The sequence below is a fragment of the Ambystoma mexicanum genome, chromosome 6q, assembly GCF_040938575.1.
Source record: "Ambystoma mexicanum isolate Mex_15411 chromosome 6q, UKY_AmexF1_1, whole genome shotgun sequence".
Taxonomy (NCBI): Eukaryota; Metazoa; Chordata; class Amphibia; order Caudata; family Ambystomatidae; genus Ambystoma; species Ambystoma mexicanum.
The window spans coordinates 1,150,580,650-1,150,605,963 of NC_090937.1; the positions used below are offsets into that span (position 1 = coordinate 1,150,580,650).

General features: G+C 47.0%; 1 protein-coding gene across 4 annotated transcripts in view; it reads left to right on the forward strand.

Annotated features, from left to right (window-relative positions):
- ATP8A1 (ATPase phospholipid transporting 8A1) overlaps positions 1-25,314 on the forward strand; it is a 1,730,029-nt gene that overhangs the window by 1,202,399 nt on the left and 502,316 nt on the right. For all 4 annotated transcript variants that reach the window (XM_069631739.1, XM_069631741.1, XM_069631738.1 and 1 more), the window contains one exon: positions 6,106-6,170. In XM_069631739.1, coding sequence (XP_069487840.1) covers positions 6,106-6,170 — 65 coding nt within the window. The remainder of the gene's footprint in view (positions 1-6,105; positions 6,171-25,314) is intronic.

Consider the following 25,314-nt stretch of genomic DNA (forward strand, 5'->3'; position numbering starts at 1 on the left):
AGATCTCACCCATACCATGGCCAAGCGCCGTATTCCCTCGGATGCAGGAAATCGCCAGGATGCAAAGGCACCCAGGGCCGCTCCTACGGAGGGAACCAAACGCCATCCACCTACAACCCCAACCAGGGGTCATCCTTGATGGTCATGAGATCTAACACTCATGCCACAGGCAGCGCCATGACACCTCCTCTGCCCACCCAGAGCCAAAGTCTCTTTAAATACCAGAAAAGTAGCCTGCCAGGCCACGCTGCCCCACGGTCTTGTGCCAAGCGGAACCAGTCACAAATGAAGCCCGACCCCTCCCACTACCCCAAACCAGATCCCCCACCCCAAATCACCAGGCATATTGCGAGGATACCTAAACTATTGCAGCCAGCAGAAGACACCCTATTAGCACAAACACAACAGTCTGGCATGCCAAAGTACATCCCTGCCTACCACCCTAGCGAGGAACCCAAGACTAGGCACTAGGTTTACCAGGTCAAACCACCACGGCTTGCCTGTATCCACCCTAACGAGAAATGCCTATCTGAGACCCAAACCCCTTATTTCTAGCCTCAAAGGCACCCCTGACATCCCATCGACCCTCAAACTAACTCATCCTCCATCTACCAGGGTTACCACTGGTACACATAAACTAAGTCAGCCATACCTAGCAACCGACTGCAGCCAGGCCCCTGCCGATAACATCTGCAGCCCTAAAAGGATAACTACACAGACAGCAACCCACAATGCCCCCACTAGCACAGTACCCAGCCTCCATGCTAGGAAGATTGGGCTCCCAGCTTTCCCAGTATCTACAACCTCGGTGCATAAATGTTTGCACCCATCCATCCTAAAAGGAGCCCTCGTCAATGTGATCTCACGCCCTAGTCATACATGATCTGATCACCGCCCAAGACTTAGATGGTTAGCCATAACTGAAACTTAAAGCCTCATGCCCAGCACTGTCACTAGCACTCCCCGATGGCTTTGCCATTCATAGAAATGACAGAGAAGACTCCATAGGTGGCGGCGTCGCACTCATCCACATAGACTCCCTTAACAACAGACCTGCTAACAGGTCAATGGAAGGAAATGGTGAGCTCCTCGCGGTCAAACTCGCCACCTCCCCGTTAGACTCCTTCACCATCCACATCATCTACCGACCGTCTGGCCAATCTGCCTCCTTCGTGGAAGACCTCATTCACACAGTAGGAAAAAACCTCCAACCAACCTCGAGGACTATGCTACTCGGGGACCTAAACCTAGGCTTTAATGACCCTGCAGACACCTCCACCACAACTGTCGCTAACGCACTTTCCAACTTCGGCTTTAATCATCGTGTTTCAGCCCTACCTCACAATAAGGGTAGAACCTTGGACTGGGTAGCGGATGTGAATAGCTAGATCCCGATCACCTTCAACTCACCCTGCCCATGGTCAGATCACCACATCGTGATCTTCACCTTCCACCCCCGATGAAACAGCCGCCTGCCCCTCCAGCCATGCCTCCTACTTTATCGCGTAGCACCCAAAAAATATTCAAAGACTCCATCTTGCACCACTCCTACATGAGAATCTAGACTCTGCAGACCCAAATACCCTAACAGATATTTACTTAAACACCCTGGCCAAGGCTATAAACTTGGTGGCCCCATTAATGCCCATTAATGCCCAGGAGAGCCAAACCAGTTGGTCACTCCTGGTTTACGCCTGACCTACAGGCCCTGCGCCTGAGAAAAAGAAAAGCCAAAGCCATTCGAGAACTGATTCAACAGATCAGTTAAGACTCCTTCAACACAATTGCCAAAGAATATAAACAGGCCATTATTACAGCAAAAGCGACAGCCTAGAACACGAGAATAACGAATTCCCGTTCGAACACCCAAGAAATGTTCAGAATTCTTTGATAATTAGACTTTCCCCCGTATACCCACCCGCTATCACCAAAGATGAGACTTGGTGTAGAAATATCCAAAATGCTATGCGACCCAAAATAACCTTACACCAGAACATAGAAAGGAAACAAGCCTTTATCACTACTCCCACCTCAAACCTTTCTACGAATCACCAATTCACACCTTCCTTCCAATTTAGAGAAGTGTTGGAAGTAGAAACTGCCAATATACTTAGAAAGCTCAAACCCTCTACATGTAAAGGGTACATCTGCCTGGCTAACCTCATCAAAGACTGCTTGGAAGTACAAGTCCTATTCATTACTAGATTTATCAATGCCTCCTTCTCCATGAGCCAAGTCCCAGCAAGCCTTCAAGAATCTTCGTTTCTCCCCTTATTAAAAAAAAACCTTGTTTGACCCTTCTGTACCTACTAATTACCGTCCAGCAGAACGGTCCCGTTCTTGCTAAAGATCTTGGAAAGGGCAGCCTATAATCAAATACAAACCTTCCTAGAATCCAACCACATCGTTGGGATGCGCCAATCCGGCTTCCAGCCGGGTCACGGGACGGAATCGGCATTACTAGACCCGAAAAACAAGCTTGATTCCTTCAGACATGAAGGCAAGCCAACCCTCCTCGTCATCCTCCTGGATCGCTTGGCTGCCTATTACCTGGTGGATTACAAACATCTTTGTCACCATCTTATGGCCGCCACCAGCTTCTTCCATGAAGCCACGTCCTGGGTAGCCTCCTTCTTGGAAGTAAGATCCACGAGTCTTCTCAGACACTGCCAGCGCTCCTCCCACAAGGATCCTGTGTCTCCCCGTCCATCTACAACATTTTCACCAAACCCCTCTTCGACCTCCTGGACTCCATCGGCATACCCTACACCAACTATGCCCATGACCCAAATCCTCCTTCTCCATCACGCATAAATGTCTTGCAAACGTTGCCCCGGAATACCTGTCTCAAAGAATTGTGAGAACCAAGTCCACCAGACCGGTGAGATCTACCCACTGCCTTGTTCAACCAACCTTAAAAACAAAAGTCAGAAAAGGAGCCTCTAGCTTCCCCGCAGTGGTAGCGCACCACTGGAATGCTCTCCCCCATGCACTAAGGGCAGAGGAATCTTACTGCCCCTTCCGTAAGGCCATAAAAGCTCTTTGCCTAAGTGACTTTGTTGTATGGTTAAGTATCTACCTAATGACTGTACGTGCAGGGAGAGTATCCTGCCTCGAACTGACTTTCTCGTATGTTTGTGTGTAACTGGTTTCAATAACGGTGCCCTGATGCCTTCTTGTTTAGGCACTTTACAAATATAAAAAATAAATAAAAATGGGTTGCATGGTGTGGAATCGAGTTTGCAATATTCATCAGTAAGAGTGCATCTTTAGGTCATTTCTAGATACGAGTAGATAAATGAAGCGGACACTGTTTTCCAATCCTTTGGGTAAGGATCTTTTGAGGGGCACGCAACATGCATTTTCCTACATTGAGGCTCCTGCTCCACAATGATTATAGTGCTTTCAGGGTTAATATAAACACTGTTAGAACCCATGCAATCTGCAGAATTCAAGTTAGAAACATGGACGACAGTGCTTTTGGTTGCCAAAGTGAGATGCAAGTTTTTCAGCTGCTGAACTTTTCTTGAAGTTTCATCCGGCCAAGGTTCCATTGGGGACACACCCCACATTTTTACCAAAGGTGGTATCTGGAAATCATGTGAACCAAGAAGTGTGTTTACCAGTCCTCTTTAAATCTCTATCCTCAAAGATGGATCTCTCTTCACACTCTTTTGATGTAAAAAGGTGCATCCATTACTACAAAAACAGAACTAAGACTAAAAGGAAGTTATCACAATTGTTTCTGGCATATGGGTCTATAAACAAATGTCAAGCAGTTTGTAATGCAGCAGTCACGAGATGGATAGTTGCCTTCATTTAGTGGTGTTAGAGACTGGAAAATATGCTGTTGCTAGAAAGAATAACCTGACATTCTATGTGGGGCAAAGCAGCGACTACAGCCTGTTTAGCTTAATATCCCCTTAAGAAAGATTGGAAGTCGCTAAAAGTCTTCTGTCAGCATTATCTGGACAAAGATGCCAGAACACACGATAAGTCTTGTGACAAAAGGACAACCCGGAGACCAGACACAGTTAGTAACTTTACTGGTTCACAAGTTACAGTTTATATAAGCACATATAATCAAGATTGGTCTCATGTCCAAGAGAGAAAGACATCGACCAGCCCCTACGGTCGGCCGGCTCTTCAACCGCTCTCACTAGAATCCCCCAGCTAGAACCTTTCCAGAACACTAACGTTCCATAGCTGAGACACCACTCACATAACTCTAATTGGAATACCTAGGTTACAGCATATCTTCCCCCTTTTATATTTATAGAAAACAGCAAAGCATCTCCAAAATAACTTCCAATCAAACCAACCTATAGTAACACAAACATCCTCTCAACACAACAAGACAACCTATAAACAATCCGGCATGCGGGCCCTGCAGCCAGACACCCATCCAAGGAGACCAGCCCCATCATCCCAACTCCACTCACTGCATCAGCATCCTCATGACACCATAGCAACCATCCACTAATAATTCAAACCCACTAAACCGTACCACTGGCTTAGACCCCTCTCTAGGCAGCAGCACATCCTCCACCCATTAAACGCACAGAACATGCATAACTCTCATGTGACACACTGCTGACATACCAAAACTCACAGCACCCAATCCGGCCATGCTGCCTCATACCCCTAACAGCACCCAAACCGGCCATGCTGCCTCAACAATACTCCAGCACCCAACCCGGCCATGCTGCCACATAAATCTCACAGCACCCAAACTGGCCATGCTGCCTCACAATACTCCAGCACCCAACCCGCAATGCTGCCACATAGAACTCACATACCCGGAACTCAAAAGGAGATTTCCCACCATCTCTTATTCAACTTTACAGTCCCTAAATTGCTTGCAGAACCTAAAAGAAACAATGTGTTAGATTGAACAAATCTCCTTAAATTACTGAGGAACCTGAAACTTACTAATTTCCTTTTGAAATGCCCACAAGCACACAAACCAATAAACGGAGGCCACGACATACATACTCTCTGCACTACCCACATAACCTTCAATTGGCCCAACTAACAGTTGCACATATTTTACATTATATCGCAGGCCTCACATCACACCACATTTCTCAAGACCTAATACTCCTTGTTGTAAGTGACAATTCATCAAAGAACAGTGCAAAATCGGGGTCCAATTCCTCCAGCACCCTAATGTTGACATCCACCTCGGCACCAACAGCTCCCCACATGCTTGACAGTGACCCCACTTTTCATCCCTGTGACAGTCCAGTTCCCCGATAGCTGCTCCGCAGCTCTCACACAGGACAGCATCACTACTTGCAATTTTCCCAACATTTTGGTTATGCCTTTCCGCATTCTCCTTCTCATGTGAACTCATCTTCAATAGGGTTTTTTGTTCACTACTTAAACATTGCTCTTTACACACTACCAGCACCCCAGTCAAAGTGTGATCTTCATCCCCTGCCTGCTTTAACTTTTGCCGTAGCGTGAGTACTCCACATCTTCGTTGTTCGTAGTAAGCAGCACCTCTCTGTCAGAACGGAAAATTCTGTTTGAATCTGTGCTCCTAGGCCCTAAAAAGTGTCAGCTTTGGAGGTTGCATTCCAGGCTCTCAGACATATTTTATACTGGAATATGCCTGAACGGAGGCATTTTATTTGTTTCAGTAAGTTCTGTTTATACATTGGTGGAGAGAGGTGGCATGTCTTGCGACTATGGGTTGCCTTCCCCATTTCTGTCTCTCAGGGTTAATTAGGACAAGTAGCAAATGTTGAATCAATCTTTGGCATTTCAGAATGCCATCCACCTATTAGACCCATTGCATTTGGAATACACCGAATATGAGCAGGCAGAGGTGAGTCTAGACTTCCCCTCTAGGATTTATATTTGTTTGTATTGTGCTCTTTGTTGAGCGTTCCTGGTATGTAAATGTACTCAAAGCATAATTGCTAGTCCTGCCATTGGTATCAACGTAGTGCCCAAAGCGAGAGGGGTTCTCCGCAAAGGAACATCAAATGCCAACAAAAACGGTGTATCTTTTACCATAACGTGAGGCATGTATGAAAAGATTAACTCAACTGAATGCACATATTTATTTACAATACATTTTATGTTTTCTTTCTATAGGGCATTCTTGTAAACTTCTGACTAAGAACATGGGATTGGTAGTGATTAATGAGGGATCCCTTGATGTAAGTAAATACTTGACTTGTTTCAATTGTAAATTAAGTTGAATAAATGTTATTTTTATTTGCCATACATAGTGCACTTTTTCCAGTCTCCTTTCTTCAAAACCACGTTTCTCACTTCACCAAAGTATTGTCGTTTTCTAGCGCTTCCTGAAGTAGTTGGCGTGATAACTCCCCTTCACAATAGTGTGACTACAGGTCCCCTTTCTTTTAAAATTACTCCTGGAAATGTGAAACTCCCCAGTAAAAGGGTAAGTGTGGAATTGTTAGCGGTCGCGATTTACAGTTTTTACAATGGAAGATCCCTCCACTGCATAAGAAAGAAAGATGTGTATTTACAGCATTCTAACTTTCACCAGCGTTCTCTTTTGTTCTTTACGTCCTTTGTTCTTTAAGTGCTGACTCAAGTATTTCTGCCAGATTCCTGGAGCACTCCTACTTGTCAGCTTAGACTATCTCAAAGGTTGACAGGCAACATGTGTAACAAACAACAATACTAAAAATGGACTACTCAAGTACCGTATAAACACACATTTTATTTTAAGGTTTCTCTGGGTATCGAGGTTCGTCCTCGTACTTGGCTTGACTCTTCACCAGTCTGTTGTCATACCTTTAAGATATATGCTCCCAACTTTCCAGCTTTCAATAAATCATTTTCATTTCTTGTTCTGGCCTTGTAGCTCTGTTTGCCAGCATGTAGCATTTTTCACTCTCAGGGTGGGTACCACAGAAAACACAACACATACCACAGAAAACGCAACACGTAGAAGTGATGTTTCAACACAGTTTTTCTATTGGTCAGTGGGGGGGGGTTGTGGACCACCTATTTTAGTGGAACCAACTCAGAAAGGAGATTCTAAGACAACAGTGGGAGAAAGTAGGGATAGATCAATTTTAGTGAAAGGACTAATTTATGTGGCACTAGCGACCTGCCTTTTATGTTCAGCCCAAACGCTTAAGCACAGGTTTCTGGGCTTCTGGACGGGAGACTGTCCTGCCTGCAAATCGCTCAGTCTTATCGTAGTTGAAAACAGCCAGCACATTTCTTTGTCTTTGATTATCCTAGTCAGACAACCCCATCTTTGAGTATTCTCCTGGAATGATGTAGCCATTGAACACCTACCAGGGTAAGCCATGTATCATTATTCCTTTTAGGTTAGGGCTCTCTGGAAGTTTTACTGAGGCAGGACCTTTAGCTTCCCCTCTTAGCCTAGATGTTCTTCTAGGTAGGATGTTTTTCCCCCTAGCCAGGTATTTGTCAATCTTCAGTACTTTTCACTCCCCAGGCACAGGTTTCTGCAAAGGGGCACACCTTTTTAGGATACTCTCCAGCGTCTCCTCTTTAGGACTGGCTCCTGCCAGCCTTTTGTCTAAGACTCTGAATAGGCTGTCTTTTCCAGCCTTTCTTCCAAACCTCCTCTGTTCTTCAGGGTGACCCACTTGGCTAAATCCTTGCTTTTCTGCAGCGTGATTACTATATGATATGACTTACTTGGCTTTACCACTTAATTTCGTCTCCTCCTCCTTTTCTCTCTGCAAAACAGCTAATGCCTCCTTTTGTAGTTAGGCTTTAGTGGTAATTGTCCCAGTTAATGCTCTGGATTCTGGGTCTGTTTCCTCATTAGAATGCTCATTTGTGGTTGGTGTACTGGTAATGGTCCCACTCTCACCCCAGGTGTCTGCAGCTTAGCCTCACTTCATTGCAGGATTTGTTCGTATTTCAAAGATTGTGTTTGGCCCTGCCCGCCTTCCTGTGTTCTGAGGTCTTAAACTACCTGTCTGTGCTTTTAGGATCTGGTAGAAGTGTCATTATTGCTCCAGCTTGTGAACTGAACATGGTGTGGGTGTGTTAGTTTGCTTGCGAACTGCCTGCACACAGAGTTTACATGTTCTTTCAGTTGTGTTGTTTCTGTTGCTGTGCATTTTCAATTCACTCTACTCCACGACCATGTCGGTGTTCGCGGACCTCAATTGTGCTCAGTGTCCTGCTCCATTCATAGATCCACAATCAAGGCTCCATCATTCCTGCTCAGTGAACACCAAACCGATCCTTCACGGGACTCATTCTCTGTGTTACCCATGCAGACTATTTCTGACACCTAGATCGAGAGCTGGGCACACTTCATCACTTCCCATAAGACCTATTCCTCCTGGCAAACAAAACATGAGTGACTTTTCCTGTTACCAGGGTATTGGTTGCATCTTTAGTGGGGCAATGAAGGGGCGATTGGGAGACTCCAGTAGGATTCCCCAAATACCACCTCTAATGAGTCGCTTCGCATAGCGGTAAGCTTTCCCTGCCTCCGGAGTCCCTCTGTCTTGCTCATGGTGAATTTAAGGTGGCTGCATCCTAACCAACAGTTTCAGCACATTTAAAAATGTTACCTTGCCAAGGGTCCTTGAATCTTTTACCCAAATCCCAATATGAAATGTTATTCCTTGTGGCCAGCTGGGTCATGCTTGGCTCCGGTGTTGTCTTATGCTCTCTCTCTGGGTTTGGGTTTGAGCTCACATCATCATCCCACCCTCTCTCGTTTCTCAGTCGTCGTTAGGGTATTTCTTTGGTGTAAGTTGCTCAGATATTGTGTTACGCCTTGCCTTATCTTGGGTTCCGTGGATCTTCACCCTGCAGCAATTCTGGTGGTTCTCCACTTAGCAGTGGTGTTCATCTAATTCTCAGTACAGACAGTCTTTGTGTCTGACATCTAGCATGCCATCAATAGTTGTCCTGACTCCACAGATCGTCGCCTGCCTGCCAACCAACTGAACAATGTGGATTGTGTTTCCCCCTAGTTCCCAGAGTCTTTGGCCTGTATCCCATTTTCTCTCAATACAGCCTCCTCACTACAAGAGGAGGACTCCACTCTCTCCTCGCTGCACACCTTTTGAACCTGCCTTGATGCAGCTGGTTAAAGAACTTGACCACTTCCATAGAGAAATTATTTCTGTGAGAGGAGACTCTGCACCTGACTTTCTAGGCATTTATGTTGGCACTTTGGGTGAGACTTATCTTGCATAGGTCTTGATTGGTGCACCTCAGTGGTTACCAGGATTGTGCACAAACTAACAGACATCACTGAGTGGGATGCTAAGCAGGAAGTCATCATATACTTCATTGGTGCTTTGGAGGAGCCTTCTTTTACCCTATGAAAAGTCTTGATGTGAACCCCCATTATTGAAAAAGGTTTGAATGAATCTTTGGTATGCTCTTAGGAATTTGCCACGGATCATGCAGGTGTCCACAGAAAGAATGAGGATCTCTTGGTAGCACAACGGAGTGCACACCACACAGGAAAGAAAGTCCCCCACTGGACAACAGCGCAGTGGAACTCTTTTTTTTCTGGTGGCAGTGCTTCTGGACAAACCTCCTTAATGTGATACAGAATACGGGATACTGGAGCTGTAGTGGGGAGAGGTAAAGGGGAGTGAAACAATGCACAGGAAAATACTTTTAACAGTGTAGCATAACAGTGACTTAACAATTACGTCTCTTACCTGCTCTGGCAGTATCCTTATTGCATAATGGTCTCTTTTCAGGAAGGGAAAAAGATGACAGGAAAAGTGAAAAGAATAATCCTTCTTTACCTTAACAAGACAATAGGGTTCCTGTCCTTTAAACTAAAACAAAGCTCTAAATGCCTAAGTCAATAACTTCTAGTAAGAACGAGAGAAGTTCGTAGTAGGGTTCATGATGAACTGTTGCTAGAACGCCAATTCATCATCTCGTTCCTCCTTTTTTCAGAAGTCTGTGCCTGATGGCGTTATCCCGCCAACGTGAACTAGAGAAAGGGACCTAGCGTCCCATGGGATGCCACTTCTATGTGCTTTTACATGTGGTGATGATGACTGTAGTGTCAGTCTTCACCGAGGGTCCGTCTCTCGTAACCTGCTATGGGATCCGGTACTCCATGGAAGCCAGTAAGCGGCTGTATAGCAATCTGGAAGCAGGTACGTGCAACAGGTAGTCCCAACAGGTTTCTGTCTTTTGACTTTGCAACTTGCTTAAACCACTTAACACTAGAGTATCAATTGTCCACTCTTATGGCTAAGGTGATCAACGGAGGACTCGAGAGGCAAAGTGCATCAGAGATAATAAGGGTATTGTGCTTTACAAAAGGATAGAAGCAGTAAGTGAAAACCAAAGTTGGATATGTATCCATAAATGCAGTGAGGCAAGGAAATGATCTGTGCATGCTGGCCACTAGCCAGCCTCCCATAGGATCTTTATCCTGGGATGGGAGTTCACAAAGGGTTCCGTAAGCAAACCGTACACTAAACCAATCTAAACCCAGCCCTGGACCGGATATAATATCTTCTCTTAGGAAAATAACCTTCGTTTGCGTTCTTCACAGCTCTTTGGGCCTCTCCTCTGACACCGAAAATTAAATAAACAAACAAAAAGATCTCATGTACAGTAATTGGTGGCACTGCTGATTCACAGCCCACTTGTCCTGTCTGATACTCTGCGCATGGGATCCTTAGGCTCTCTTGGCGAAGGCTAGTCCTCCTAGATCTAACTGATTTACTGGCACTTATAGTATTTGTTCCCAGCTGCTATGGGTCGATTTTCAGGAGGACATTCTAACCAATACCACACCCAGGGAAAAACACATGTAGTAGAAGTTCCTCACAGACTCAGTCTGCACAAACTAGGCTGCCATCTTGGAATCAGGTGCCCCTTCCATGGCGTCCTTCTGATTCCAGAATTCTTCCTTGCTGCCTCAGATCTCTTTTCATCCATCCCCTGAATGCTGATAGTCCACAGTCGATTGTGCAAAGGTAATGTCTTCCACTTTAGCGTGAGTGGCAGACAAAATCTGTTGCAAGCTTGTCTTTGTTGGGTCCTAGGGCCGAACGTTTAAAGGCTGCAGTTGTGGGTTGATCTTGTGCAACCTTTTGAACTCACTAACAATGGTGCAGGCCTGTGTCTTTCTTGTGTGTATTATCTGCAACAGGCGGCTGCCAGCGCGGCTCACTCCCCCGACCAGCAGGCGTCAGCAGCTAAAGCGGCTCTCGGTACCCCAGACCCCACGCTTGCCAGGAAGTCGATGCCTTCGTCGCCGACTGAGCCTACGGGCTCCATGCCCCTAGAGGCGCATAAATCGCCCACTAGAAGCCTCTCCCATGGTGCCCATCGCACGTCTGAGCTATCAGCGCCGGTACCCACTCCATCGGCCTCCAAGGCTGCACTACAAGCGGCTAAGCCCTCTGCCATGGCATCCAGGGCCACAGAGCCGAAGAACAAGCCCTCAACGTCAACCAGCGACATCGGCACCTTTCAACCGCTATCGTGGACAGGGTTTTTCAACTCGATGCAGTCTATTTTCAGCTCCGATTAGGCCAAGGAGTACGAAGAAGTTGATACCATCTGTGGGATCAGGCGGTGTCGATTAGTTCGAAGACTGCGACAATTTGGTGGCACTTGCTTAGGGCCAGTGGCTGGACACATCTCCAGACATTGAGATGCAACAAAAGCAGCCCTCAACTCACTCTCATGTCAAGCTTAGGACATTAGTGGAGAAAATAGTTGACATCCTAGTGCTCAAGCCATCCGCCACTCCCCATCAAGGGTATGACCAGATATCAGCCCGACTATTGAGCACAACATGCCCTTCAGTCAGGCCATAACTGACCCTTTGACTTCCATCTGGGGAAATCCATGTACTTTGCCCCCTGCAAATACCAATGTCATGGGGAAGTACAGGCTGGCAGAGGGGACACTTCCTTCCTCTAAACACACCCTTCCCCGGAAGGACTGGTAGTTCAGGCTGCCACTATATCCTCCTGGCCCACGGCATCAACGTCAAATCTCCCTACAGACAGGGAAGGGAAAAGGACAGGCACTTTGGCCAAAAAGGTTTTTGCCTCAGGCAGTGTGGCTCTCAAGGCCACAAGCATAGCTTGTGGTTTCCCTGAATTCTCCTTGTGGAAGGCTGTCGAGCATTCGGCCAAATACGTCCCGGAAGATCATATGCAGGACGGATTTATGCAGCTTGTGGCGAATGGGATGGAAACTGCCAAGCAGTCCTTGCAAACAGGCCTGGTTATTGCTGACTGTGTTGGCCGCTCCATGGGGTCGGCAGTAGTTATTAGAAGGTAGGCCTATTTGAAAACATCCGGCTTCTCCCCAATGTACAAAACCGCCTTCTAGACATGCCTTTTGAGGGGGAGATGCTCTGTGGACAGAAGGCGGATGACTCCTTGAAGAAATTTAAGGAGTCTAAAACTGCTGTCAAGTCACTGGGTCTGGCTGCGCAGCCGGCTAAGCCTGCCTTCAGCTTTGCTTCTAGAGGCAGAGGCAGTAGGCGCTATGTGCCCTATGGCAGGAAAGGGCAGCTCGCACAAGCCAGGTAAGGGCAGAGGCGTTTCTCGCATCCCAGAAGGGGCAGAGGAGCTTCTAAGGGCCAGTAGGCCATGCCTGGGCCCTGCAGTTCATATGTGGGGTTATTGTCTGAACAGACCTTCATCTTCACCGATCCAACCAGGACAGGAGCTCCAGGAAGAACTCAGATCCCTGTTGTTGAAGAGTACCATGGAAGAAGGGACTCCCGATCAGGGTCGGGCTGGTATTCCCAGCATTTTTTTATTTTTATTTTATTTAGTATTTATATTGCGCCGGTAGCTCGCAAGCCTCGGGGCACAGATGCAAGGACACAGTGGACAGACAGACAGCGACTAGACATGAGGACGGGGACGACCATGTAAGTTCACTCTGAACAAGGCATTGACGAAGAAGGTAGTTTATTTGAAAATGTGGGTTTTCACCTGTTTGCAGAAGCAGATGTAGTTAGTTTACAATCTTATGTGGTCTGGGAGGTTGTTCCAGAGAGAGGCTGCTATAGTCGGGGAAGGATCTTCCTAGGCCGCTTTTGATTTTGTATGGTGCCACTGTGATTTTACCAAGGTTGGATGATCTAAGTGGTCTACTAGGAACATATGGGTTAATCCTGGTTTTAAGGTAAGCAGGGGCTTTACCGTGGATACATCTGTGCACGAAGGTTAGGGTCTTAAAATGTACCCTGTCCTCGATCTTTAGCCAGTGAAGCTCCCTTCTGGAATTGCTGATGTGCTCTGATCTGGTCTTGAGCTTAACAATTCTAACCACATTGTTTTGGACAACTTGGTAAGCTTGCAGACACTGCTTGGAGGCACCCAGGACTAGAGCGTTGCCATAGCCAAGGCGTGACATAATAGTCACTCTTGCTATGGTTGCGCAGTTTTCCTCTGATAAGAAGGGTCTGATGGCTTTGATTAGTCTTAAGATGGTATGCACAGTTTTTTGATATATTGCACTTGGGCATCTGCCCCAAGTGATGCTTCCAGCATCATCCCAAGGGTTTTAACCTTACATAGAACTGGGATGGGTGTGTCTTTGATCTGGAAGGACTTATAGGAGGAAGGTAATTTAGCTCTAGCTGTAGATGAGCCAAATATCATGAGCTCAGTTTTTTTCCATTGAGGCACATCCAATTGGAGTCCATCCATTTCTCCCGCTGTTGTAGATCGTGGTAAGTTGCTCACTGTCTTTCTGATAGTTGCCACTCAACTCAAACACCAGCTGTGTGTCGTCAGCATAGTTTGTAAAATAGGTGTTGATGTGATTGAGGACAAGGCACATTTCCTGGTATTTCGAGGTATTTCCTGGTACCCAAAAAAGGAGGAAGTCTCTGCTCCATTCTGTCCCATTCTGGACCTGAGGGCTCTAAACAAGTTCCTGCAAAAAGACAGAGTCGGGATGGTGACGTTCAGAGAAATTCTCCACGCTCTCGAGCTTCAGGACTGGTTGGTGTCCATAGACCTGCAGGATGCCTATTTCCATGTGCCATACATCAGAAGCACATACATCAGAAGCACAGGAAAGTCCTGCGTTTCCTCATTGGGGACAAGCACGATCAGTCGAAGTGCTGCCCTTTGGGTTGCTCCAAGGGTCTTCACCAAGCTCATGGCGGTAGTTGCGGCTCACCTAAGGAGACCCGGAGTCCACCTATGCCTATGCCTGTACCTGGATGACTGGGTGATCCAGAGAAAGTCAGAAGGACAGGTTTTGAGTCATCTGGAAGACACCTGTCTGCTACTGCACAGACTGGGCTTCTGCCTGAACTTAAAGAAGTCCCACATGACAATGGTCCAAAGGCTCCAGTTCATCGGGGCAGTCCTAGACACACGGGCAGGGAAGGACTTCCCTCCCGAGGATAGAGGCAACAATATACACCATATGGTTGTTGTTCCAGAACCCCCACCACATTACCAGCGGCGTCCTTTCTCTGCCTTTTGGGTCTCATGGCCTCCTTCATTTTCCTGGTGCCAGAGGCCAGACTGTGCATGAGATCCTATCAGTGGCTCCTACAAGACCAGTGGTCTCAGTATCTGGGAGCTTTCTCAGATCCTCTCAGGGTGTCCAGCCAGTTAGGTCACGTACTCGGCTGGTGGGACACGCGCAGGAATCCTATGGCGGGAGAAGCCTTCTGGCCCCCTTGCCACCAGAGCCGAGTGGTCAAGGATGTGTCCTTGAAGGGTTGGGGTGCTCACTGTGAGGATTTGCGGGTGAGCACCTTTTGGATTGCCTCGGAAGACAGGTTGCATATCAACAGGCAGGAGTTGCGGGCCATCAGGTTAGCCCTGAAGGCCTTCACCCCATCGCTCAAGGAGAAGCATGACCTGATTCTGACGGACTACACAGTGGCCATGCACTACCTGAACAAGCAAGGCGGAGTGCAGACCTGTCCCCTCTGCACAGAAGCGATGCTACTGTGGTTCTGGTTGCTAGATAATCAAATCACGGTCTCTGTAGTTCATCTGGCGCGGCAGAGAACAGTTTGGCGGTTGCTCTGAGCAGGAAGAGCACAGTCTCACAGACCTTCCCTCTCCATTACGCGTTCCCTCCTATCCCTGTCATTCCGTGGATTCGTAGCAGGTTGAAGAGGTTTCGAGCGACCATGATCTTGCTCGCCCTGGATTGGGCAGGGAGGATGTGGTACTCTGACCTCTTGGATCTGTCCACCTCACCGGCTACCTCGGCGCCGGATCTCCTCACCCAGTCGGAGCGTCAAATACTGTATCCGACCGGGATTTCATCAACCTAAATGCTTGGCTCTTGAGCGGATGAGATATGATGACTGGGACCTCTCGGAGGATGTTCTTGAGGTGTTGCTGGCTGCACGCAGACTGTCTACAAGATCTCTGTATGCATGCAGGTGGAGAAGATTTGAGGCGTGGTGTAGGGAGAGTGAGGTTGATCCCGTCTCTTGCCCCACCACTACGGTGATGGTGGTACTTCTGTCATTAGCCTCCACAGGCATTCAGGTTGCAACAGTCAGAGGGTATTTGGCATCCCTTTCTGTGTTAAAAGGTCCCCAGATCAAGGTTCTTTTTTCACCATATCGGTCATGGCCCAATCCCTGAAGGGCCTTACCAACACATTTCCCCCAACTCCCTTTGTTCTGGATTGGGACCTTAACCTAGTTCTCACCTTTCTTATGGTGGCTCCGTTTGAGCATATGCATTCTTGTTCACTTAAGATGTGTTCCCTTAAGACGGCCTTTTTGATTGCAGTCACATCGGCCAGTAGGGTTAGCGTGCTGCAGGCCTTATGCTGCAAGCCCCCTTTTTGTGTTTCTTCCGAGAGAAGTTATCTCTTAAGTACAGACCAGGGTTCCTTTCGAAGGTTGTTTTGGAATACCATCTTTCACAGTCTATTGCCTTGCCGGTATTGTACCCTACTCACCCCTCAAAGCAGGAAGAGCGCTTTCACTGTCTGAATCCAAAAAGAGCCTTGAGGTTTTTATGTTGCCCGCACAGCTGAGTTCAGGAAGATGAACCAATTGTTTGTCGCCCATTCTCTTTCCTGCAAAGGTCTTGCGATTACTAAACAAACCATCTCATGCTGGATAATTTTATGCATCTCTGAGTGCTACCAGTCAGCAGGTAAAGAAGTGCCACCGGGAATCGGTGCACATTCCACCAGGGGAGTCTCTACTTCCATGGCCCTTCAAAGGGGGGGGGGGGTCTGCCACGTGGTCTTCATTGCATACTTTTACAAAGCATTATGCTTTGGACATAGCACGTGGGGCTGATGCACGTTTTGGCAGAACAGTTCTGCAGAACCTGCTTGTGTAATATTTTCTGCCCTTCTCCTTTAGCTTAATGCTTGGGAAGTCTATCAAGATGAGGAATCTGCAGGAGAAAAGCAATGGCACCCGTAAGCAGAACTCGTAGTTTACCGGTCCGGGAACTACAGTACCGGCATTCTTACCGATATAGTAGTTCTGAACCGGCAAACTTATGATGAGGCCCTATGTGTCCCCATTGTTGCCACTGGTAGAACCACCTCACTGTAGAGAGTGCTTGCAGGTTGCAACATCATAAAACGCCACATTTATCAGTTCTTGTCCTCTTCACACCGTGGTTAAATGGCTATTGTTCGGCTCGGTCGGATCACGAGTGAAGACCGCAAAATGTAGCTTTTCTGTCTGCAATCAGAGAGAATTTATTCTGCTATTTTTGCAGGTGGCTCCCTGTCCCTGAAGATAGTAATGTTCTGCTCATCTCTGAGGCTGGTGCTCGCAGCCAAGGTCAAGATGTGGCATCATGGGCAGTGTGTATGAAGCCAGCAGCACCCCATGACCTCAGTTACTTTTTATTCAATGCACAAACCCACTTGTTTTTTCAGATTTTTCTTTGGTCATGCCTACGGTCAGTGATCACAATTTCAGAAAGACATGAAGGACCCAAACTAGGACGTTCTGTGTTGGGCCTGTGAGACATTGTGCTTACTGGCTAGCCCTTTTGCAACTTTGGCCTTACTTGACTATTGCACAGTGAGGAAGTCCTGCAGAGCCAGCCTCAGGTGAATGCAGTCTTGCGGTGCCGGACACAGGAGGAGATGTCCTCCTGGAAGGCATGGACTAGAGGCTCCCAGATGCAGATGTTAGCTGACGTGGAAGAACAGAGGAGACCACCGAACGCTGCTCTCGGAGCAGGAAACATCTGTCTGTAGGAGAGGAGAAGCCCCGACCATGCCAGGTCTGGGAAAATGGCACCCACTTCACCCGGCAACGACGAACCGTCAAGGAGCAGCTGAGAGAAGCTGAAACAGTGGTGGAACCCCAAGCGAGAACCCAAATCATCGCTCTGCGCCAGCCGAAGAGACCGCCTCTCCCCATAAACTCAGCTACAGCGAATCATATTTGTGGTTGTCAAAGGGAGGAGGGTGAGGAGACCTGGCCATAGCCCAAAGCGGGTTGAGACAGAAACCAGAGACCCATAGGCTGGGTGTGAGATACAGTACCGCAGGGCGTGGTGAAACGAATAGAAGCAAAAAGCGGGCTGAGAGAGAGAAACCAAAGACCCCTAGATGGGGTGACCAATACAGTACCCAAAGGCGAGTGAAAGGAGTAGAAACCCAAGACGGGCTGAGAGCTCAGAGACGCCTAGGCGGGGTGAGAATAAGCAGACACCAAGATGGAACATGAGAAACCAGGTCACAAGCAGGGAGTTTCCAAAGAGGGGGAGAGGTAAAGAATACCCCAAGCCGGCATGAGAGGATCAATTTCCAAGAGGGAAACGGGTACTTTCAACTGTACATCCAGGCAACATGGCCTGAGAGAGAAACATGTGTGTGGGGAACAGGAACCAACCACCATCAGGATAAGCGGAACAATAAAGAGACACTTTGAACTGTATCACCAAGCACGGGACTGAGAGAAGCCAGAGGGACACTTGGTGCGGGTTAGAAATTTGCCATATCCTTTCAGAGTTCAGAGAAGTTCCTTGAGAGACTTCCTGGTTGTGTTTGTTACACTTTTGTATTCGTTAAAGGGGCAGCACCTAGGCTAGATTACGTTTGGATGGAGGTTTGAGGTATGTTCTAAGATATCCTGATGAGCACCCTTTGTTCCTTTCTTTATAGATATGGAAGGGAACCTCCTAGAAGTAGGGTCAGCGTAAGCATTATTTTAGTTTAATGAACTCCAATTTGCAACCATTACCTCTTTTCCGTTTCCTGAATCTGACTTACTACCACATCAATTTACTGGAACTCAGGGCAGTTCATCTAGCAATGCGATAGTTCCTACCAACAATTAGGATACATACTGTTCGGACCTACCAGGCAACACCACCTCCATGTACTACATTAGCAAGCTGGGCAGGGTGTGATTAAACAAACTCTACAAGGATGCCAGTTTCCCATTGATTTAGGAGATCAATAACGATATTACTTTATCAGCTTTGCATCTCACCGGCAGTGTGAACACTCAAGCATACTTTCAGAGTTGGCTCTTGGGTATCTCCTATGAATGGGAACTGAATGGGAATGTTGTTGAGCAGATCTTCTCCATTTGGGTGCTTCCCCATCTTGAACAAGAAGTGTGAGATCATCTGCTCCAGGGAGAACCCTGCAGGGAGCGCTGCGGTGGATATACTGGTGATTAACTTGAGGTTTGACTTGATATATGCTTTTCCTCTATTTCTGCTGATTACTTTAGTGTTGAGCAAGATGGGGCAGAACAACAATTATTTAATCACTGGACTTGGAAGACCTGGTAACCAGTCATGCTAAGCATGGTGGTTTTCCTTTCTTGTAGGATCCCTGTATGTAAGATGTTCTGACAAAGGCTTGTATCTAAGTGATTCACCCTGTTGAAATGGATTTTCAGAATCAACCCTGGGGGTGGAATCTGAGAGGCCAGCCTAGTATGGTGAACAAGCACAACACTGTCCAGCCAAACCCAAGATAGAGTAGCCGAGCAGTAAGGCTTAGACTCAGGAGGGGGTGAGAGACTAGCGCTACAGCGAAACACACACAGAGCACACCAATAATTCCAGTTAGACAGGAGTGTACTAACAGTTATGCAATTGTTTGCTGAGTTAGAAGCAACACTTTAAATAACTGTGCATAGTAAAGTAAGATGAAAACCCAGACAGTCAATTTCAGTACCAGTAAACACAAGTCGGTAATTTAGGTAGAACACTTGCAGATAAACATAAGACTAGGTCCATAGCACTTCATAAGCCCAGCCCTGATGGGGAATGAGGCCTAGTGCCCAATTGTCACTGTTCATGTGGATGTTACTATTGGATTGTGACAGTAGCTACCACAAAGATCACAGACTGCAGGTAACTGTTTCAAAGGTAGGTAAAGTTCAGAAACTTTTCTCTCTCAAAGTCCCACCACTCTATGGAAAGCCCACAGGGCAATCCAGGACCAAACCACAACCGATCTAAGGATTTGGAGTGGTAGGGTGAGAATTTACACCCCTGCAACCAGGAAAGGGGTCGGAGGTTGAGGGAATTGGCATAATAACTTAGCCCCTTACTCTGATGATTTCACCTGTGACCACTTTAGGCATTCCTGACTCTGCTGATGCGTCCGGCTGAGGGAGGTACAGGGCCACGGGTGCATAGGTCACTTTCGGTGTCAGGATTGGGCCTAGCTAATATACAGTTCCAGACTCTGGTGCTTTGATTCTGAAAACTGGACAGCTGGACATCCTTGGCATGAAGAGAGGCAGACCTCCACAGGACAGGTGTCCTTGGGAGACCTCCAGGAAACTAGAAAGATGGGATTAGGTGGAAGTCACCACAAGCAGGCGGCGGCAGGCAGTCTTCGTAGGACGAACAAAGGAGCAGGCCCTGCACATTTTCTCTTTGGTATAGAAGGCTAAAACTGCAGGAGCAGACATCTTGTTGCACATGTTGAATAGCCACAAAGAACCAAGGATGCATTCGGAATGGCGACCACTGCAGCGTGTTAGCGCAGGAGAGTGCTGGTAAGTACACATTTTGGTCCCGGGACAATTCCAAAGGTTCAGTAGGCATGCATCCTCAAACACGGTTCAGTGCAGGTTGTTTCCACCAGCCTAGAGGTTGAAGCACCAACGGGGGCCTTCTCGAGATCAGGACAGAGGAGCAGGGGTTCCCCAGGACTTGGCTGGATGCAACACTGGTTTCTGCAATAGTCGTCCTCGGGTTTTCGGTGGGCTACATTTCTTCATAGGCGTCTTGGCTCCAACAATGATCCGTTGAATAGCTGCAGGAGACCTCCTTTTATCCACCATTTGGACTGGAGTCGCTACCCAGCTCACCAATGGTAAGGATCTGCACCATTTAAACTAACAGGGGCTTGCCAATCATGAACAGCCACTGGCCACCCATTCTGCCCAGCAACAGACACACTGTGGGTCGGATGTGGACTGGGTCCAGACAGACCCAGTCCCTACATCTCGTCACACACAAAGACTGGCACTTTGCCCTGGCAATTCTGTCCTTACAGTGCAGGAAGCAAACCAAAGTACACATTGGCCAAAGAACAGGGAAGAGTCTTGTGGCACAGCCATTTGAGAATATATCATACTCTTTATGGATTTATGGGTAGAATGCAAAAGTGCATGATTAAAAAGTTATACTTCTACATCCCATCCCCTTTCCTCCATACTTTTGGGACATTCCGTCCTTCTGGATGGGATCGAAGCCCTTTCAAGCATCAAAAAATGAGTTTTTGTCCTTCTTTGATTTTTACGCTGGGCCACTGCACGTGGCCGTAACCCCTCCTTCCTGAGCTCTGCCCCGCGCATCGCCCTTCAGTCCTTCGTGGGGAATATTTTCTTTTTTCCCACTTGTCCTTCATCCTCCTGCTGCAGTTCCATGTTCTTCTACTCAGTCTATGCCAGAGCATCAGGGATTTGTGTCCTGTTCTTCGTGCGAATGTCATTTCACGGGGGCAGATTCCCATTTTCTCTGTCTGAAGTGCTTGTGCCCGGAACATCGGTGGGGCTCTTGTCTCTACTGTGACGCTCTCTGTGCACTCCAGCATAGGCTCGTCAGGTGGGAGGAGGTGTTCCAACGGCTTCCTCCTCCACATTTACAGCAATTCACCAAAAAAGGAAGGCCCCGATAAAGGTCCACAGAGGCTTGAGGCAAGGTTGTATCCTTGCCTCAGCCCTATTTAATGTCTTTTCGTTTGATGTGTTATGGTGATATCTCAGTGTAGGCTGACAATGTAGATCTGATCAGTAGAACGCTGTGAGAAGAATGCTATGACATGTTCTTCTGTAGCATCATATGGAATGTTATTCCTTGAGGAGAGACAGTTGATGTTATCCTGTGGAGAGGGTTGGGGGTCTCTACCTGTGTGACTTGTATGTTGCCAATAATCTACTTGTCATCTCTCTCTGGCTGGTCTGGTGCCTTTAAAATATGCCCGAGATATTTGTCAATGTGAACACCGATGCCCAAAGATTGGGTTGTGAGAAAGTGACGATGTTGTTGTATGCCGACGAGTTTATTTTAATGTCTAAAACTCCAGTTGGCCTACAAAACTCACTAGAGGCGCTGGCAACTTACATAAAATCCAACCAGCTAATAATTAAAATCGCTAAATCCAAAATTATGATTTGTAATGCGCCTAGATGTAGATCATACAAACACCACTGGAAACGGCAAGAATCAGAGCTTGAAATTGTTGTACAGTATACTTATTTGGGCATGAGAATTGACGACAAATTCACTAACGAAGCTCATATAGAAATGCTACATTCGAGAGTCACAACTGCCATTTCCCAAACAAAAGTGATCCTACATAAATATTTTCTGTCTCTTCAGCCATAACATACTATAATCAAAAAACAACCCCAGTACTACTTTATGGGCTAGAAACATGGCTCCACCCGATGAAGGAAATATTACAAAAACTTGAAAGAAAATACTGGAGATCTGTTCTAAACTTGCCACAATGTGTTCCAGTTGTGTTAGTGCGACATGATGTTGGGTTATTATCCTTAGCGATTAAATATCAATGGCGACAGTGCGCATTACTGCGGAAATGTATATTGATGAATAGCCCGGAAACTTTGCTTGCGTCTTTATCCTGTTTCATGTTGCAATAAAATTATACTTTTGCGAACAAATGGAAAACAGCAGTATTTAACATAATGGCTGCAGAAGACCTCCCTATTCTGTTGGAGGATTCGACTAGAGCCAAGAGGAAATTATGCCTCTATGACTGGATAAAAACACGAGAGCAATACTGCACAGGATTGTAAATCTAATCCATTTACAATGAAAAACTTTGGGCAATGTGAACTGTATCTGTCTCGTCATCCATCAGTAGAGTTGCGTTCAGCCATTTTTCGATTCAGATACAACTTTTGGTCAACACGAAAAAGTAATGGTTAAACGTAAACTTATTGATAGTTCACTTCATTTTTGCCGATTCTGCAAAAACACAAATTATAAAGAATCTCTTAGACATATCATGTTAGATTGTGGTGAACTATCTACTAAGAGAGAAATGTATCTAACTAAACACTATGTTCAGTTTACCACTTTGAACAATGATGAAATTTGGAATCTATTTTTTCCTCTAATCGTATGTCCATCCACATTGCAATCAAAATTGTTTTAGACAATGTGCTTGAAGTGCCAGGCAAGAATAATGAAGTGGCAGGATATACAAAGTCACCATCTGTTTGAATTCCTTCTTGTGATTCAGGATATTGTAAAGTCTTTGTGTAAAAACTGTACCAATTTTGCTCTTGTTAAACTGTTTTGTGGTATTTTAACTTTGTATTAAGTTTTATGAAAAAATCATTGTAAAGTTGATTTTCCAGCTACAAACAATAAAAAAATAAAAATTTTAAAAAAGGAAGCGTCCATCAGTTCTTTCCTTTTTAGGGCACCCCGGGCCACGGAACTCATTCCTGGGGTCTTCTGGTTCCAGCAGAGGTCCAAATTGCTCTTATACAAGAGTTCTCCCTGAGGTGTCCCGAAAGGGATATAACCTGGATTTCAGAGTTTTCTCTGAGGCTCCCTGTCAATGGGCTAAAACTGCCGTATTTTCCTCAGGGGTTCCTCATCTGGAGACTAAGGCTAAGCCCAACATTTCTGGGGCTACTTCAACCGGGGTTATTCTCAGGGTTTCCCAGTCTGGGACTAAACGTACCTAGCCTACTCTTGAGATTTCCTGTAAAGTGACTAAAAATACTGGGATCACTCCCGAGGATCCCCAAATAGGGGCTTCAACCAAAACCAGCAGGACCGAGGGGTCCCATTTAGGGACTCTGGCTGCCGGGTGTGAACCTAAGCTTTCCCACAAACAATCTTTTGGTTGTACCGGTCCTGTTGCGGGGGCAAAGAAGGAGGGCAAGGCCCCAAGTCTTCAAGCATCGGCCCTGCTAATACTTCTGCTGGGACTAAAGGGGCTGAAAACGGCTCCACATCTTCTAGTTCCGCCTCTACTGAGGTTCTCTGTCAAAGGGCTACAACCGATTCCAAAGCCCCTACAATTCCTGTGGTGACAATGGCCTCACAAAAACCTGTGATGCAGATCGCTTCAGGCACTGACAAAATGGCGGCCCAACCCACGTGGCCTGAGGCGGCCATTTTGGCAAGCTCTTCCAAACCAACATTTTCAACGGCTGTGCCAGGCGGGGGGCCTACGTTTGGGGCTGAGCATACTTTGCCACAGAACATGGATAATAGAAATCCAACTGGCTGGCGTACAAAGTTTCTTCTGCCTCACACGGTCTCACTTCCTCCTACGTCCGCTACTTTACTTTATGTGGATGGAGGGGGGCCATCTTGGCAACCGGACTCAATGCAATCTTTGGGGTATACCGCTCCAGAGCAGCCTCTACCCACTCCTCTGCTTAGACGTTCCTCTGTGGTGTTCTTTGGCAGATACCAGGCCCTCATGAACTCAGACCCAATGAAGGCTTACTTTTAAGGATCTGTTCAAAGAAATGTATCCTAAATCTCTCAAGCAACAGCGTAATCCTCCTCTTCCTAGGCAGGTTTAGGTATAGTGCCTCCTCCGCTTCCAGTGGGGCCCCCTCCTACACTGCCACCATTGCCTCTGCTTTCACCAGTTGTTATGATGCCAGTTGAGCAAATGGATATGCCTAAGGTGTCTGAGGTACCACGTGTCGCGGATCAGTTTTCTGTTCCCGCCAAAACAGACGTGGAGCACATGTACCAAGATAGTGGAGACCCGCCCCAGTCTGTCAGAGCTTTTCATGACCGGGTCTTGGATATGATGGTGTTGCTGGAAATTCCAGTGCCCGAGCCTCCGACGCCATAAGGAGTTCTCCGAGGAGTGTTAACTCCTACTGCACAGGAACGCACAGGTCTTTTTCTTCAAAAAGATGTGCTAGCTGAGGCCTGTAAGGTCTGGGAAAAACCTCATTCCGGGCAGCATATAAATAAAAAAATCATAGATCGCTACAAGCAACACTCGGAGGACATACCCATGACTACCTGTCTGCTCCCTTCATCAACAGTAGTGGCAGCAACTACACTCCAGGCTAAACCTTCTTCAACGTCCTCCACGGCTGCCTCTCGGGTCCTCTCCAAGAAGGAAAAAATTCTAGATGCCATTGGGATAAAAGTTTTTTCAATGCAGGTCTTAAGCTGCGTCAAGAAAATACTGAAGTCATTCTTGCAGCAGCAAATCACAAGCTGTGGTGAGAGCTTTCGGAATTTGAAGATTGTATCCCACAGGACAGACTAGAAGATTTTAAGGAAGGCCTATCGATGACAGAGTTCTGGCTCAGGACCTGCTGGAGGCCGCGGCCCATCACGTCGATACATCCGCTCTCGGCCTTATGATCGGAATAGAGATTTCCTGCCAGGCATGGCTTCACGCGACAAATTTCTCAAGAGGTTCAGGACAAGGTACTCGACCTCCCCTTTTTTGTTTTGATCAAAGATTTTATTGATTTGAAAATTAAAACAACATTACACTTACCTCTCTGCAATACAGGGTAGGGACGTGGGAAGGGGGGGGAGTCAGGACCAGCAGTGGGGGGGAGGGCAGGGGGAGACTGGAAGGGAGAGGAACATATGCAATATCAACATGCAGGTGATGGGATGGGGAGAGAGAGAGAGACAATCAAGAAACAAAAAACATTCCGAAACTCAACTTCCGGGACCATAGTCCGACAGACCATCAACTTCACATCGGATGACCTCGTGGCATAGACTATTCATGGCAGAATCGTTACCCCCACTTTCCCGGGGCATCTCTCAGTCACAGAGGCTGCGGAGCCACCCTTGTCCTTTAGCTAGCCTCTTCCCATCTTCTCCATATTTTGTCTGCTTTTTGCGGGCAACCCCTCGCTGCGTACACTCTATGTTCCATTATAGCGCATAT